Below are 18,799 nucleotides of genomic sequence, written 5' to 3'. Positions count from 1 at the left end.
CAATACTTCCCAACTGGAACCCACTTCCCCAGTTTTAAGCCTGCTTCGCGGCTGCCCTGCTTTACTTAGCTTGGGAACTCATTCCAAGTGTAAATGCGATTGAATGCTTCAAGCAGCCTCTGTGTCTGTACCTGATACACTAACTCCCAGATTCTGTTTGTCCTGGCTCCCAGCACCTCTTGCTCTAAGTTTGAGGAGGGAAGTATTGGTTGAATTTTGCATACTGGCCGCTCCTCTTTCTCCATACATGAGTCTAATGAATCATAGATTGATGGGTTCTCTTCTCAATCTGGCCTCACTAATACTCTCATTTGCAGAAATTCTTAGAAATTATAGCCAAATGGGTGCTACCTCCGGTTTCAAATGCAGACATGTTCTCCTCACAGAGAATTTGAGAGGGAGAATTAATTACATCTGCATGTGCAAACATCATTTTAAACGAGTGGTCCTTTCATGATATTTTCAGGAGAAGTTGGAAAAGACTAAATGGAAACCCAGATGTTGGTTGAGGGAACAAGTTATCTCCTTCTCTCTACCCTCCACCATCCTCTGTATGTGGAAGGGAGGAGCATTGCAAAGATTTATTTTCCCACTGAAACTTTCCTTAGAAAATGGAAATGATTACAGTCAGTTTCAAATAATATTTTTTTCCTAGTTGCATAAATCATGAATGTTAGCCAGAACTCAATTTCAATTGATGTCGTTCTTCTTTGTGTTTCTGTCAGTTCCTGATTTTCAAACATCCATTCATGGATGAGATCCTATCTATGGAAAAAGTTCTGTATTATTCTGGGGTAAAATATATTAAATATGAATATTTTTTGAAAGCTAAACTATTCAACTTAAATAGCTATCAGATTATATATCCTTTTAATATTTTTGGCATTAAAATAACCTATCTTTTATGAAGCGATTATATGTACACTAGATGGTAGTTTGATTTTCTTTAAATGCCTTTACAAAGTTAAAAGTTGGCAATCCTATGTTGGTTTCTAAATTATTTTTGAAATTTTTTCTTGTCTATATAATCCCAAACCCTATGAACCACTGGAATGTATCTTCAAATAGTTTTTCAACAAGTGGAATATTTTCTGAGCCCTTGCATTTCTGAGAATGCCCGCCTGTCCCACTGAAAGACAAATTGCTGGGTATAACGTTCTTAGCTCATAACATGTTCCCCCTCAAAACCCTGTGGAGTAATTTGGCATCCAACTGTTGCAGAAGAAATGTCTGAGACCAACCCAAAGTTTTGTGCCTTTGGAAATAAATCTCTACTGAATAGTTGCAAGATTCTTTTTTCACTTATTGTACCTTCCCCTTTCTCAAGGCATTGCAATACAATTTCCCCAAGTGCAGTCCACTGAGATATGGTAGCTCATGGCCACTGGGCCAGATTCTAGCATCACCTAAGTTCCAATCTAACTCCACACTTTACTAGCCATTGTATACTTGCATAGTGTTATGGGATGAATTGTGTCCTCCCAAAAGATGTGTTGACATCCTAACCCCCCTCCCAGTGTCTGTCAATGTGATCTTAGTTAGGGTCTTTGTAGATGTAATGAAACTAAGATGAGGTCATTAAGGTGGGCCCCAATCCAGTATGACTCATGTCCATATACAAGGAGGGAAATTTGGACAGACACACACACAGAGAATGCCTTGTGAAGACAGAGACGGGAAGAAAGACGACCATGTGAAGACAGAAATTAAAGTTTTGCTGTCACAAGCCAGGGCGGCTACTGGAAGCTGGAAGAGACAAGAAAGGATCCTTTTCTAGAGGCTTCAGAGGAAGCATGGCACTACTCACACCTTGATTTCAGACTTCCAGCCTCCTTACTTGGGAGGCAATATACATCTGTTGTTTGAAGCCAGGCAGTTGATGGTACTTTGTTAAGGCAGATCTAGGAAACTAATACGGATTCCTGAAAGACTTTGAGCTTCAATTACTTTATCTAAAAATATGGAGAATAATGTGTTAGTTGTAAGATCATTGAGGGATTAAATGTGATTAAATGAGATCTGTCAGTTCTGGCACATAGGAAAAAATCTAATAAATAGAATGGGTTGTTTGTTATCATCGTACCCACCACCGTTACCACCACCTTCACCTTCCTTGGGAAGCCCTTTCTCCTCAAATGCTTTCTTTTTCTGTACTATTAAAGCTTATGTGATTTTTATAAAATAATGTCATTTTTCTTAACTGTGGATTCCAGGCCCACCCCCAAAGACTTTTGATTCAGTAAGTGTTGGGTAAACCTCTGGAATGAGTATTATAGAAGGTGTCCAGACATGAACTCTCATTAAGTTCTGAAAGTGCAATGTAATTTAAGTGATAGACCTGGTATAGGTATTCCTATCCTATAAATATGGCAACGGAGGTCAAAGGAAATTGAACCCAAGTCAGAAAATGTAAAATCAAGCAATTTTTTGAGGCCAAACTTCAATAACTTCACTAGTTTGATGAAATGTGAAACTTTAGACTAGTATGAAAAAATGCCAGATAATAAGGTCTCTATAATGCATAAAATATGGGAGACAGTCCAGTATTAGGATTAAGAACACATGCTTTAGAATCAGACAGGATTAAATTCTAGCTGTAGCACTTAACTTTCTACCTATGTGAACTTGGGGAAGTTATTTAACCTTTTAAGGTCTTAAGCTCTTTATCTGAAAATGGGAATAGCATGCATCAGGGTTTTTATGCAAAGTGAATGAGATGTCATGATAAAGCATTTAATACACAGTAGGTGCTAAATGGTGTATTTTTGCAAACGTGCACTGACATTTCTTTCAAAAAAGAAATCAACATCTTCATTTTCTACTGTTGATTGTCTTATGCAGGAAGAATGTCCATAGATGAGAACTAGTAACTAATTTTAGAAAAGATGATATCCATGCTTTCTCAGTAGCTTATTCATTATTATTGAGAATAACTTCTCTGGGATTCTTCTTATTAATTTGCCTGTAGCAAGTCTCCTTGTATCTTGGAATTCTCTTTATAATATTATGGGTCATTTACCAGAATATGTAAGAACCTTTTCTAAGAGTTCCTAGTAGCTATAAAAGATGTACATTTCAAGCTGCTCTTTATGGCTTAGGATTTTCTCAACCTAGTGCCCAATAGGATTTGCTTCCTGCTACCATTGACACATTCCATAATATTTTTCCCTAGGTTTCAAGGTGCATAGAAGGCAGGAACAAGGGAAGAGATGGCTGTTTTCCTGATGTTGGAAAGCAAGAAATTTTGACATCATCAAAGGAGTTGGGCACAAAGTAAACAGCAAAGAAAATAGACAGGAAACTAATCTGCACAAAATGGCTTCCTTTATTTTTGCTACTTAAACGATTGTGGATTATATCACATTATAAATAGGTACCTTGGGACAGCCAGTTAGCTCAGTTGGTTAGGGCACAGTGTTCTTAAGGTTGCTGGTTTGATCCCTGCATGAGCCACTGTGAGCTGCGTCTTCCACAACTAGATTGAAACAACTACATGACTTTGAGCTGATGGGTCCTGGAAAAACACACTTACATAAATAAAAGTTTAAAAGAAAAAAAAAGAAAATAGACACCGTATTTAAATTTGTTTTATTTTTGTTCAACATGACTTGCTTTTCAGATATGTGGGGACAAAGTCCCAGAGAGCAATTTCCAGGCTCTCAGCCTCACGTAGAAAGGTGCTGGTTCGGGTAGTAGATGGCCATCAGCTATGGCTAATTGACCATCAGTTGTAACCAGTTAGCCAATTAGCCACTGAACTGCCGTGGCTGCGTTGGTTGGTTGGTCCATTGGTTGGCAGGCAGAGAAGCGGACAGCAGGTTGCAGGTCGTGTGGCTCCAGTCTCCAGTGAGACTACAGTGGTATGACTCCCTTATCTATGACTCCGTGGGTGTTCCTTTTGGGCCTACCCATAGCCTGCGTTCTTATGTGGGGAGCGGGACTAGAGACCCCACAGGTTGCCTCACAGGACAAATGGTGCAGCGAGCAGGGTCTCCCACATGACAACATATCTGACATGATTTCAGTTGTTTCTTCATGTCCTCTGTCCTCAACAAGCTTTGATGCCAGGTTGCTCAGCTCCCCTGCCTGACTTGCTGAATTTATCATCCAGGATGCAATCAACAGGAAACCAAACAGCAGCTTAAGCAAAAACAATATGCTTGTAGCAATAAATCTGCACATAGATGCCCCAGACTTGGTGCAGTGGCTCAACAATTTCACCAAGAAGCTGGGCTCTATTTTTTTTCACTGTGCCTTTCTCAGCATGTTTTTTGACCTCATGCTTGTCACTTCATAGTTGCGAGATGGCTGCCTCAGTTTCAGAAATTACATTCTCAGCCCTGCTTTCTGAGCACAAAAGGGGAAAGCCTGAGAGAACACCTCCCTTTGCATGTCCTGCTCTTTAAGCACTAAACAAAATTATTCCCAGAAAACTTGCCAGCAGTTTTCTCCTTCTCTCTCTCTCTAGCCAGAATTGGATAACATGGGCATCTCCAGCTGTAAGAAACTCTAGGAAAGGCAAATGTGAATGGGATTACTCTGATTGACTGAAAGCAGTCGTGATCCATCTCCCAGGCCTGATTCTTCTACATTCCTAAACTGCACTTTTCACTTTTGGTATCCCAAAAGTCATGGATGGAATTGAGGTCTGGGTAGTACAGAAGGGAAACAGCAACTGGCTTACAGCTGAGGTATAATGACTGACTGGAGTGACCCTGGTCTAGGATTCTATCCTGTTGTTATCGGTCACCTTGGAAGAACTGTTAAGAGATCCTAGGAACTGATTCGAGCTATTCAGGCTCATAGGAGGCTGATTTGTAAACTTTAGCCTGTATCCTTAGAGTGGAACAGCTATTCAAATAAGAACTCACAGTGGTTATCTGCTCTGGCTCCAAACCTAGCCTTCTCTTCTGTTTTGTGGTGCTGGAGCTGGGAGTCCCCGAACCATACTCCTGAAAGCTGTTTGACTCTGCCACTAACTGGGAAAGGGACTTCCTCTTCCTATGTGCCTCCTGCCTGCCTGCAGTTCCCGTGTGCCTCACCCCACTGCTTCTTCACTCCAGTAGCCGGCAGCTGAGCCCAGTCTGCAGTTTTTCTAAAACATAAAGAACCAGCTTGGTCAGGTCTCCATCGGAGGCCACAGCACCAGTAGCAGTGCCCCTGCTCCTCTAAGGTTCTAGGTTGTAATCATCCTCACTTCTTCCTTTTGTTCCCCGAGCCATAGAGGTGGTAGCTTCCCGCAGTTGCTACCTCTGTGACACCTTCCAGATCTCTTTTCACACTTTCCATTAATTACCAACTTGATGTGTTAATCTTCATTTTCATTCCCTGTTCAAGCAATTAGTGTGATTTCTGTCACCTGACTGAACTTAGTAGCATTGTCATGAAGAAACACAGCCAAAGGCAGGGTCCTGAAATACTCCATGCTTCCCTACACCTAAGCTGTCTATTGTAGCAGCAGATACCTTTACTAAGCCTCCAAAGAAGCTCAAAGGCATATAAAAGTCATTGTTTATTATTACATTAAGGTTCTGGACCCATACATTTATGTGGAAGCCCTAACTCTGATGAGCAGAGCTAGACCTGGTGGGAGCCCATCTAACTGGGAGTCCGAGCACCCACCGTTTTCCTGGGTCCGTCAAAGCAGACGATCTCCCTCAAGAAAGCATACTGTGGGGACAGAGCCAGGAGTGCAGTTTCCAGGTTCTCACCCTCATGTAGAATGGTGCTCACTCGGGTAGTAAATGGCCATCAGCTGTGGCTAGTTGGCCGTCAGCTGTAACCAGTGAGCCACTGGTCACTAATATAACTGCCGTGGCTATGCTAGCAACAAATGGGGGCTACCAAGACGATGGTGACTGAGCTAGCAAGTGTGGATTGCAGTTAGCAAGTGGGGTTGGTTGGTTGGCTGGCAGAGAAGTGGACAGAAGGTTGCAGATCGTGTGGATCCTGCTTCCTGTGTCTCCAACCCAGCCGCCAGCGAGACTATAGTAGTATGACTCCCCATCTCTGGCTCCGTGGGTGTTCCTTTTTGGCCTGACCATGTCCTGCTTTCTTATGTAGGGAGGGGACCAAAGACCCTGCATGACACCCTGCATGACACATACCCAGGCCTGTCTTGTCCCCAAAATGACGGGACCAGGGGAAGAACTATCAATGGTGATAGGTAGGAGGAATGTATTTCGAGAGAGGAAAATCCAAAGGCCAGGAATCTCAAGAGACTGAATCCAAAAAGATATGAAGTGGCAACTCAGTATTTTAATCCCTTTGACCCTCTCTCCAAAAGCTTGACTCTTAGCAACATGCCTAGTAACATCCTGGGCTTAACTTATACATGTTAGTAGAATGGGGATACCCTCATCCTAACGAATATTAAGTAGAATCCACTCTGTAATAAAAATTATAGGTGAAAAACTAATGTAGTGAATACCAGAGCTAGAAAAATTGGATGATCTTTAGGCGCATTTCTATGAAGTTGAATAATTCCCATTCTTCACATCACAGATCTGTGTCTAACAAATTGGGACTGACAGTATAAACTCATGATGCTCTCATCCTTAAATTGCATAAGAAGAACACAAAAATCCTTATTCTTAAAAAAGCACTTTCCTTTTTATAGATTCTTAGTTCCATAAACTTTATTAAGCTGCTTTGTTACAACACATTTTTGAAATACTACAACTCCAAATTTCCTTGTAAAAATATTTAAGAACAATTAATGTTTTATTTTTGCTGCCTTTTGAAGCATACAGTCATTTAATAGTAAGAACTATAATTTTTTTTGAACTGACTATGAGCCAGGCATATTAGTTCATTTAACTTTACCATTTATCTATATTCACATTAATGGTATATTGGTTTGCATTAAGAAGTACTGCAAGTGACAGAAAACCCGAAGTAGCAGTGTGTTAAACAAGTGAGGAATTTATTTCTCTCTCATATAATTAGTCCAGGGCTAGTTCCATATCCAGTACGTACCCAAAGATCCACATATTTTCTTGCTCTGCTGGCTCCTGTGTGATCACATGTGACTTGGACCTTGTGATCCAAAATGCTGTTCAAATTCCAGCCGTCTCATCTGAATTTCAGCAAGCAAGGAAACACCTGTTCTTTACTGTTATGGACACTTAGAAGTTAAACACATCACTTCTGCTTATATCCCACTGATCAGAAAATTAATCACAGAGTCACACCAAGCTGCAAGGGACGCTGTGTAATCTTTATTCTGGACTTTGAAAGAATTAGCATCTACTCAGATGTCATACAGTATACAATTCAGTACAGGTAGAAAGACTCTCTAAGGATAACTTTTTTTTAATTTTGCTTTCAAATTTTGAAGCAAATCCACTACAGGACAAAGTGAGATTCAAGAATAGCTTAGTTTTTAACTGAGTGCTGAAACATTAAGGGAAAAAAAAGAGCCATTATCTAGGTAAAGTTTGACAATAATTTTAAGAGACAAGACACAAAGCTTTATATTGATTATTTAGAATGTTTAAAATTACATAAGTGATAATTGTAGTTAATGATCACATTAACATAAGATTGAATGATACAACTCAACTTTGTAATTATGGGGTAATTAAAGTTATGCGATTAAAAATGTTTTTAATTCTTTATCTCCATAAGCAATACTCCACAAAATAATTAAAAATGCAATCTACAGAATATATTTCACTCAAAATGTAAAAATCCGAAAATCCAAAGTTAAATAAATATGTGTAATTGTTGGACTCTCCCTACATCATTTCATTAGTGAAGATGATACAAGTAGAGAGAGGAACAAAAAAGACAAAGAAGTGCTGGCCTGGATATCTGGAAACAAAGTTCTATCACTTACAGTGAATTACTTAACCTCTCTGGACCTGTTTCCAAATGCTTATGAAACGAGAAGGTTGAGCTGTGTATCTGAGGCCTACCTCTATAAGCCCTATTACTCTACACTGAATAAAGGGCAGAGCTTACATATGGCGTTTTCTAAGCAAACTTGTCTAGGGAAAGTAAGTCTAATGAAGCAAGATAATTTGAAACCAGGAAATCTTATTCACCTTGGCATAAGTAAAAATCGTCAATACGAACATACTCCAATCTCCAAAATTGTTTGTGTGTGTGTGTGTGTGTGTGTGTGTGTGTGTTTGTAAGGGAAGCAATTCCCAAGCTTTCACAGTATTTGGAACAGCAATATGTCTAGGTCCACAGTGATGGACTGTGACTGGCCAAGCTAATCATTGCAATCATTTCTGTTTTCTCAGCCTCCCTTGCAGCTATGGGTGGCTAAATCAATGTACATGGTTATGAAACCCTCTCTTTGAAGAAGTATCTCCAAGGATTGCTTTTCAGAAGAGGATACTTAGCTACTGTTGACCTAAGCTAACTTAATTATGAATATTAGATGAATGTACTTCCTGACCAACCAAGCCAGAATGTATTAACCTTTTAGGGATTAATTTACACAAAACATTTACTCTGGTTTCTCAATAAATAATAACCTAAACATTCATTTGTGTACTTGATCATACCTTCGCCCTATAATCGGAAAGATTTTAAAATGAAGGAAAAATCTGTTAGCCAAGGAGGAACATTTCCATTAAACCCTGGTCTATCATAAGCCAACTTGGGAATTCATATTTTCTGAGTATATGAAATAAAACATTCATGTTAATCAACCTTTTAGACATAGCTGTGTTGTCAAGTAGAAAAAACAAATAGAGTCCAGTAATTTTCAGTTCTGTGTACCCAAATCACTTGTGGTGCTTTAAAAATAAAAGTACAGGTCCCTTCCATCGATTCCATACCCCTTCTGATGTAATAGGTCTGGCAGTGGCTCGGGCATCTGTAAGTTTTAAAGCCCTACAGGTGACTGTGACAGGCAGCCAAGGCTGAAATATTGTGCTTTATAAATCACAGACATTGTGACCCTTCAAGATGCTGAGGTGAATAAGTCTGTATGGCATGGTAGAAATAACACTGTAACAGGTGTCAGGGGTTCTGGTCTCGGTTCTGGAACTCAGCCGCTAGGTGACTTTGGACAGATCACTTCCCAACACTCTTTGAATCTTGACGTGTCATTCATAACATTTGCTGTGGTTATAAACATCACGTTTACAAAAGCAGATGGAAAATTATAAGGCGTTGCAAAACTTTTAACGTAGTATTGAAAGCTGTTTTCCTCTTCATCGCGTCTCCTTTCCTTTACTTGCATGCAGGAAAAATCTACTGTTCCTTCAACTGAGTACCAAGCTGACATCTGAGGCCTTGCCTGACCCAACTACACAGGACTGTTATCTGTGCTTCCGCACTTTGTACATCGCCCCTGCCCACCGACTCCGTGCCCTGACAACGCCCTGGCCCTCACCGGCACAGTGTAAGATCCTACAGACTCGGGAATCTTCTTCTGTTCAGTGTCCCCTGTGCCCAGCGATGTTAGCGGAGGTGAACAAAAATGGCTATCACCGTATGGTTGATGACAGTTATCGCCCTTACAGACCGCAGTTACCTAGTTCAAAAGCTGAATCTTTTTTTCTTCCGTGTACTTGTGGAACTCCAAAATGAAACACCAACGAGGAGAGAGCTGCGGAGGTCTGCCCTCGTGACTAATTACAACAGCAGTGGTAATTCCGAAGATTCCCTCGCCCGGTGTGGCCCAGGGACCCGCAGGGCAGTGCACTGGTCCTCCCGTTTGACAGCGAATACCGTAAAGCTGTAACTCAGCAGACTGGCGCGTGCTGGCAGCGTCCCAAGAACCATTTCCTCTGGGCGATTCGGGCACCCAGAAGGACCCCAAACGTAACTTTAAACCGCCCGCGAGCAGCCCGCATCGGGCCCTGCCCATCCTAAGAGGTCACGCGGACGCGGCCAGAGAACGCCCGGCCACCCCCGAGAGCCGCGGGCGAGGGCCCGCATGCGCGCGCGGCCTCGTCTCCTGCAGGACGTAGCTACGCGGCGCTCTCCCGTTTTCCGAAAGTACCTCGAGCCTCTGACCTTCAACCCAGCACTTGCACGCGCCCGGCTTTCAGAGCCCCTCCAACCACAGTCCCTTCCCTCCGCGAACCTCCCGCCGGAAGTGACGGAGCGGAAGCGTCGCTCCTCCCACGGGGGCGGGGAAGGAAGATGGCGGCGCCCTGCAGCCGGTGAGGAGAGAGGACACGGGGATCCCGAGGAGCGGCCGGACTCGGACGTTATGGCCGCATCCCCGCACACTCTCTCCTCACGCCTCCTGACAGGTACTGCACCCGCTGTCGTGCTCGACTCTGGGAAAGTTCTCTCCTTTTGCCACGTGCGACACCGTGGGTCCGGCTGGCTGCAACCTTGGGAGCCCTTGGCGAGGTCGGCTGGGCACCGGTGGCGGGATGTGACCTTTGGAGTAGCCTAAAGTGAGGGGAGCACGGAACTGGGGTCTAGTCTTGCACTGTGGCTCTGGCGGCCCCCACCGCCTCCATCCCGCTCCCCTGGAGGGGCGGTGACTGGCGCTTCTTTCGGTTGTCACAGAGCAGAGGCTGCAGGAGGGAGGACAGAGTAGAACCTTAGGGCTCCACGAGCCTTTTGGCTTATCAGAGCCTCGCTCTGTGCTTTATTCATATACTGGTTTGTCATGTGTTTTTCCCAACTGGAATATAAGCCTTGTGAGGTCAGTGACAGTTTTTCTCTGGTTCACCTCTGTGTCCCCCCAGTGCCCGGAATAGTACCTGGTGTACATTGTTGCCTCTCGACAATTATTTGTGAATGAATGGAATTTGTCCTGAGGGAGATAATCAAAAAGAGGAGACTGGGAATGATTTTGCCCCCAGTGGGTTAGGATGATACCTAATGGCTGTGTGAGGAATGTGCTGCCCCCGGTCCATGTTGGACATGCCTGGAAGCCAGGGGCTCCTTTTTGGTCAGATCCCAGGAACTTTTCTCCATGTATCACAAGCTCTCTGTAGCATGTCAGTGCTGCTCACTGGGACTCTGAAATTCCTTTCTTCGTTTTTCTCATGGCATTGTTAGTTTATGGGTCTTTTCTGGTCTATGAGCCGAGGGCAAATCTTTTGACTTTTCTGGAATGGAGTTGACTCATCTGTAAAATGAGACAATTGAAGTCGATGATTTCCAAAGTCCCTTCTGTTTCAAAAAGTGGGGAAGAGGGTGGGAAGTGGGAGTAAAAATGAAACGAGACTGGTAATTGTTGACGCTGTGGGAAAAGGAATTGCGCTCATTGTCCTCTTCTGCTTTTGTATATGACTGAAATTTTCCATAACGAAAAGATTTTTTTTTTAAGTGATTCTTTTCGAATTACTTCGTTACCGTCTATCATGCCTGACTGTGAGTATTCTTTCAGCCTTTTTTAGTTTTTGAATTAACACCTCTGTAGGAGGTTTTTCCAACGTGTGTACCTCAGGCTAGCTGCTTTTCTGCCTTTCGGTTCTGTATTTTCAGCTTTCTATAGGACAATTCCACTTGGCTGCTCAGCATTCCCCAGTGCCAGTAAGTGAGCTATATATGGTCCCCGTGGTTTGTTACTGGATCAGACTTTCCATTGCTGATAAGAAGGAATTAATAGTTTAGCGTCTTGAAGCTATGAACATAATCGCCGGAAAACTGCTGGTCAGTGGTCTATAGTACTTGCTCTCATCCACTGGGAAGGTCCACTACAAGAGCTTGATGTGACAGCAGCATGTTCGGAAGGCGTGGCAGAGAGGTAATCTGGGACTATATTACATATCTAATGGTCATGGCTAAAATTGCTTCTAAACATTCAAAGTGTTTTATAGCCCTTAAAAAAAATCAGGACCTTTCAGTGATGTGTCTGCTCACTTCATTTTTAAAGCCCTATAATCACGACTCATTGTTGATGGTGAATTGTAGACATGGTCTCATGTTTCCAGATTTTTAATGAATCTATTGTAAACCCTGTGCATCTTCAAACCTCAATTTGTTTACATAGAGCTGAAATGTCTTTGATTTCTAGGCACCAGTTCATAGAAATGTGGCACGTTTTGACTAAATGAAGTGTTTTCATCCTTTAAAAGTGCTGTTTCCTAGCTTTTATTTTTTCTTACTACCATTCTGTAAAATCTCAGTTTGACCCACTTAGTCATGAGAGATATGTTTCAAGGTGGTTTTTTTCCCTCCCAGCAACATGCATTTCTCATTGGACCTGAAGAACTCTAAACAGGTTTTGAAATTAAGGCCCAGAACAGTAAAATCTTGATGTCTTCTGAATAATCGTTTAATATTGAAATCCTGTTATTTTAAACAACGATGTTAAGGCCAGAAAGGGAAAATATACACAATCAAAAACATAAATAAAACCAGAATATCTGAGGATTGATTTCAAGAAATTTCAAAAAACACTGCTATTCCTTCATGTATGCATATTAACTGAGGTTTGAGAATCTGATTTCAGTGAAGAAGTGATTTATCTCCAGTCTAAGAAAATTGCCATGTATTCCAAGGGGCAGTGATTGTTCTTCCCATCGTCCAAGTAAGCGATGGGGGTGATCCAGTCATCAAACATTATTTCATTATTATGTGGAAAGCGCTCTGCTGGCTGTTGTAGCAAAAGTGAATAAGTCCAGGCCACCAAAGAACTAAAAAAAATATGGTGGAAACAATTTGCATTAAGAAGTGCTATGAAAAAGTGTATAAAATGATAGAGTAGTTGAAAGAGACTTTGAAAATGTAACAGGTGAGGCAAGACACTGCAAGCAAGTGAACAACATAAAGATGAACAAACTGTGAAGTGTGTGGTGTGTTTAGTGGGGAGGGATGAGACAGCATTGCCGTAGTGAGTTATATGTACATGGTTGGGCAACTCTGGGCTTCAGGAAGAAAACCATTGGCTTTATGGAACTTGAATTGGAGAACAAAGGAAATTACTGAAATTGGGATGGCTGGCATGAACCCTACAAGTGTTACTGTAGTCCAAACAGTTGAACCCTACAACTGTTACTGTAATCCAAATAGAAGATTATAAGGGTCTGGATCAGTAGAAATGGAAAGAACGGATTTGACCTGTATTTCAGAGTTGACTTGACTTGATGGTTATTAAATGATGAAGGAAGAATTCAATATACTCCTGAGGTCTGGTTTTATCGCCACTAGAGAACTGAATAGAGATATGGGTGAGAATAGTGTTCTTAAAGACATATTTCAACATATCCACATGGAGATACTAAGAGAGCAGTTGGAAATAGGCATACGTAGTAACTCTAGAAATGGGTTGAAGATAAAAAATTACTCTATAATTGCATTTGCTCAGGGACATTATAAAGTGTTCAGAACAGTGGGAACACAACTGCCTGAAAGTGGCAGACACAGCAAGAAGAGACACCATTAGGAAAGTGACAAGTGATGGGTGGAAGGTGGCAGAGAACCAGGAGCTTTTAGTGTCGTGGAAGCCATGGGAGGGGAGACTCTTAAAAAGAAAGGGAGATTCTGTACCATTATACTTTGAAGGCTTGACTAGGGTGAGGTTTTACATAGAAGCATTGGATTTGTTGATACTTGAGAGAAGATTTGGAATAATAATTAAAAGCCAAATTCCTATACAACAAAAATAGCTTCTTCCTAACTAGATTGATAGGCATACTTTATTGAGAACTATTTCTTCAACCTTTTGGTTTATTTGCCTGACAGCCAAAATATTAATCTGAAATATATCTTCCAGTTTATAGTTATTTATTGAGAAAAATTATGCTTCTCATTTTATACTGTTTTAAAAGTAACTGAACTGATTGCTTTATATTTTCTTCTTAAAAATATCTTTAGTGTGGACATTTAAACGTTTAATATAATAAAAGCATAATGATCCTGAAATGAAAAATTTGCCTAGCCCTGTTAAAGAATTAAACTGACTTAAACTGTAACTAGGGCTAATAAATTGCATTTATTCACAAATCTGGATTAAATTGTTTCAAAGTTCTGACCCATCACACGTGCAGTGCTTACCGTGGTACGGTGCTGGCTTTGTCTCTGGATAAGTGCACTCATCATTTGACGAGAAGCATTAATCATTTTAACATTTTTTTTTCCTTCTCTTATAGGCTGTGTCTGGTATCTAGAAAGAAGAGCAATGCGGGACTCCCCTCACAAATTTATGCATCTTTTTAGGAACGTCAATAAGCAGTGGATTACATTTCAGCACTTTACGTTCCTCAAACGCATGGTATGTTCAGAAGACCATCCTTACTCTGCTGCTATCTGTCTTTACTTTCTCAGTATGAGGGAATTTCAGAAATTCCTATTACAAGAAGAGTTGTAAGAAGTACTGTTCGAAAAGGACTTTTATTTAGTGTCCTCTTAAGTTTATTCAAAACTTTAATCCCTTGTTTTGATTATTCTTAACTAAAACCAGAATAATTCTGGTGTTTGAGCTTAAAAGTATGATCTTGAATTTACTGATTAAGTTTGGAGAAAGATTGAAAACTTCTGGCATGTTTCAATGACACTAAAATTAGGAAAAGCTGAACTTTATAATACATCTTTTTAAATTCTTCAAAGTTCTGTGAATACATCAGTAATACAGAAATAATTGCTTTAACAATGTGACCCTCCTGTTTTCTTACGTTACAGTGCATTTAAGTCTTTTAAACATATGCACGTCTGAGAAGATTCAAATGAACTCAGTTTTTGTAATTTGCTAGGCATTTTGTAGTGGGCATTGATAAGCTAAGTCTTCTTCTAGGTCTGTATGATATTGGCTCCATGATATTGTGGGCAACATGGTCACTTAATTCTAAATTAACAATGAGATCCTTTGCCTTTTTCTCAAATAGAAAAGTATTGCAGAATGGAGAAATGATAGATAAAAACTCAGATATAGTGTAAGCATGAAATAATAGCAAATTCATAACTGAACGTCCTATTTGACATTTCTTTCATCTTTTTTTAACAAAATGCCCACTTTAACTTAAAACTTATAATCTTAATAAAACTTACTCTGATGAGAGAGTTAAATTTTCAGTAATGTTCAGACTTTTTAAGTTGGGGTTCAAGGAAAATGGACATATAGAAGACAAACTCAAATATATATAATGCCTTTGTTATGTAAACAGAACTCTGGATTCATTCATGAGTTTGTAATTTCTTTCTAAGACTAGTATGTGTAATAGAAAAGATACTCCCACATAACTAGTTATCAGGATAGGTGGCTCCAAGTCCTAGGGCCACCTATAACTAATTGGCTGTTGACTCTTGGTTCTGTCAGTTTATTTCTGAGCCCTGATTTCCTCAGCTGTAAATTAAAGAGAAACTAATAATGATCCACCTTTTGTAACAACTGTTGAAAAGCTTAAATGAAGTACATATTGTATAAACTATAATAATACACATTTATAAAATTATAAAGTGCCTCACAAATGCTAGTCGTAATTACTTTTTGCTAGTAAGCGATAGAGATTGTCTCTAAAACCCACATTCTTTTCTTATGCACACTGCTGTAATGTCACTTAGCCTTGGATCATGCACAATCTGTGAGCCCCTCTCTGCACTGTTTGCCTAGGAACATTGAAAGTTAACAGGTTGATTTGGGCTCTTAATTACAGAAAACATTTTCATTGTATTTGAATGTTAAACCACCAGTTTCTAGTACTGTGTCAAGGGAAGTTCTGGAGGAGATGAATAAGAAATAAATTTCTCTTTCTTTTAAGGAAAGTAAATTCCTAGGATTTTCTAAGCCATAGAATTTGGTTTAGAAAAACGATTGCTGAGGCATTAATTATATTCTCCATATCTCTTAGTCTAGTGATTTCCATGTAACAAGCACTCTAATATTAGTTAATTTACCATATATTTATAAAGGTAAACCTTCATATACTATAAAAGTCAGGCTGATGGAAGGTGTAATTAAACTATTTGAGCATTTTGGGCTTTGTGTAGTAACATGTACTTTTTAAATTTAGTATGTCACACAGCTGAACAGAAGCCTCAATCAGCAAGTAAAACCGAAGCCAGAACCAGTGGCATCTCCTTTCCTTGAAAAAACATCTTCGGGTCAAGCCAAAGCAGAAATATATGAGATAAAACCTTTTTCACCCTCCAGCCTATCTTTGTCCAGAAAGCCAAATGAAGATGAAGTGATAGAACTAGAATCTGCCTCAATAATTGAAGCCTCAATAGATGTGGGAAAAGAGATAAAAGATGAAAAGCAGTGGAAAGAAATGAAGCTGCATGCGGACGATTTGCCAGGAATTTTGGCTCGACTGTCCAAAATCAAACTCACAGGTACTTTGTTTTTCTGGTATAGTTGGATCATTACTTGAAACTTTATTTTTAGTTAAACGAAAAGCTAATTTTATTTACTGACCCAAAAAGAATGTTTTGAAACTGCAGATCGTCTCTTGGTTATTTTATTTCTCTTCAATTTAATTGGGATCCGAAATCAAATTTTCTGGATTCTATTTACTCGGAATTGTAAATAGTATTGTACTAAATGCATTACACTAAAAATACTCGCTTTTATTTGCAATTAAAGTAGAATGCTTACCTTGCTTATTTCCTTGTCTTGTGTGTTTTTACACCTACTGTCCTTGAAAGATGCAGTAGGATAATGAATTCTGTCTGAATTCTGACAGCAGGACAGACTGCACTGCTGTGCTTGGTATGCAGTGACCACAGTGACCACTGGGCCTCCCAGCTCACTGCCGTGTTTTGCTTCTTGTAGGGCCTCTGGGATTGTCCCAGGTGTGGAGGGATTTTGAGTGCTACTCTGAAAGGTTTAGAACCAGAAATTTTGTCTACTTGTAGCAAACGGCACCAAATTTTATTGCATGCATTTGGGTACTAACCCATAATTATGTCCTTTGGTTGGTACAACCACCCTGCGAGTCAGGCAAAGCTTTGTTTTTATCATCCCATCTCATGGCTAAACTTAGAAATAGCTTATTCTGGCCTAACCCTGTTTAGAATATATGTTCTGGATCATCCTGCAGATTGAAAACCTCGCCTCTCTTTTCTTAGATGAGAATAAGGAGAAGAAATGGGTACCTGGTACTCTTTGAGGACATAAAGTGGTAAATAATGTTCCTGAGTCAAAATCAGGAAGTAAACAGATGAGAACAGAGAGCCTTTTGAGAGTAGAGAAGACCCGAGAAAGTGGTTTTTGTTTATTTGTTTGTTTCTTTTTCAAGAGTTGAGCCTGAAATCCAGAGTAAAGGGAGGTAAACCAGACCACTTCTTTCCTCAGTAACCAAGCTCACTTAAAAAAAAAACAACCTTATTTGGGGGATGACATCCAGACATAGGGAGTTTGACAAAGAATCATAGTAAAACTTTCACAGTGCAACTCTGAAACAGTGAGAGGAATTTCAGGTGGCATCCGTGAAATTATGGCTTAGTGCTTTCTGATAAGTGAGCAAAGAACCATCACATTTCTGAAGAAGTTATCTTTTGTCATTTACACAGCTGGTTTGAGTATCGTGTTGTTAATATGTTAAGAATGACTATTAATAAGATGTGATTTTAGGATGTCACTCAAAAAACGCGGCCTCTCAGTATGTAGGCATCAGAAATGAGATCTGGTATCAGCAGAATCTTCTTTCCTCATGTGCGCCATCATTTAATGCGTGCACTCTCCTAGCTCCTGCTCACTCTGCAGATTGGTTCTCCTCTCTTATTGTCCCATTTCTGTCAGTAATACCAGCATTCTTCATTCCCCCCAGATGAGAAATCTCAGAATCATTCTTTCTTCATCTTTTATCTAACATCCAGATGTTATCAGTGGAATCTTTTGTCATGCCAATATGATCTCTCATCCCCATTTCTGAAGCTACCATCCTAGTTTAGGTCCAAAACATGAGGTCTTTGGTTATTGCAGCAGCTCCTAACTGTTCTCTCTGCCATCATTCTCCTCCCACTGTGGTGTATGTTGCCCAGAGCCTCCAGACTCACTTTCCTAAAACACTGCTTTCATCTATTCCTAACCTACTCAGGAGTCTACCGTTCCTCTGTATTGCCTCAACTCTGCCTGATTTTCAAGGAACATTGTCATCGGAAATGATTAGACTCTTCCCCAGAAACATGCTTTTCCCCGTCCCTGTCCCCTTCCACCTGTCCATAGCCATTCTTCCGTGGGAGATCAGGCTGCCTGTCATATCCAGTCAGATCCTTTCAAGGCTTCTGCATTAAGCCTTCTCTTACCTGCTCTTGGTCCACGTCTCCCTTCTCAAAACTCAGAATGTGGCTTTGAAGTCAAGCAGACTTGAGTTCGGATCCTGGCTTTGACATTTACTAGCCAGTGAGACTTTGGGCAGTTCCTGGACCTTGTTGAGACAATGTCCTCATCCATAAAGTAGGAATAATAATAAATCATTTAATAATTCAATCACATAATATAGTCCAGAGGGCAGAACAGAGATTGCATGTGCAAACAAGGTGGCAGATTCTTTCCATATGGAGGAGAGTTTTTAGGGGGACTATTTAGATGTGAAATGGGCTACCTCGTAAGGCAGTGGTCCTTGTCATTGGAGTTACCCAAGTAGAAACATAATCCTTAAAGGAAGTGGAAGAAGGGATTCCTGCATTGTGTAGTGAGTGGAACTATAATAGATGGTGACAATTAAGTCCCCTTTTAATGCTAAGAGACTGCCAGCCTTCATTAATTATTGAGTGTTTACCCCATACCCCTTTGTGCTAGATGCTGGCAATACAGAAATAACTCACACATCATTTCTGTCCTCAAGAATTTGATAGTCTAATGGGATTTTGTACACACACACATATATACAAATAAAACTGGTCAGATACATCTGCATTTCAAACCCAGAACACTTTCTTAATACTCATGTGATCCTGAGCAATTGCTTAACCTTCCTGTGCCTTA

At 40.4% G+C, this 18,799-nt stretch overlaps 1 protein-coding gene across 13 annotated transcripts in view; it reads left to right on the top strand.

The window, feature by feature from the left end:
- Positions 1–6,620: 6,620 nt before the first annotated feature.
- The window catches only part of COX10 (cytochrome c oxidase assembly factor heme A:farnesyltransferase COX10), a 167,712-nt gene continuing 155,533 nt past the window's right edge, over positions 6,621–18,799 (top strand). For 8 of the 13 annotated variants that reach the window (XR_013991886.1, XR_013991887.1, XR_013991888.1 and 5 more), the window contains exons 1-3: positions 10,076–10,223; positions 14,025–14,146; positions 15,882–16,203. Coding sequence is in view for 6 of the 13 variants with exons in the window: in XM_081028054.1 (XP_080884180.1) it covers positions 10,181–10,223; positions 14,025–14,146; positions 15,882–16,203 (487 nt within the window). In the remaining 7 variants the exon portion in view is untranslated. Of the gene's footprint in view, positions 10,327–11,415; positions 11,678–14,024; positions 14,147–15,881; positions 16,204–18,799 lie in introns of all 13 variants that reach the window. The other 5 variants (XR_013991891.1, XM_081028056.1, XM_081028055.1 and 2 more) reach the window with 3 other exon arrangements.

The sequence above is a fragment of the Rhinolophus hipposideros genome, assembly GCF_964194185.1.
Source record: "Rhinolophus hipposideros genome assembly, chromosome: 20".
Taxonomy (NCBI): Eukaryota; Metazoa; Chordata; class Mammalia; order Chiroptera; family Rhinolophidae; genus Rhinolophus; species Rhinolophus hipposideros.
The sequence above is the reverse complement of the archived record's forward strand: the minus strand, read 5'-3'. Positions and strand labels throughout refer to the sequence as shown.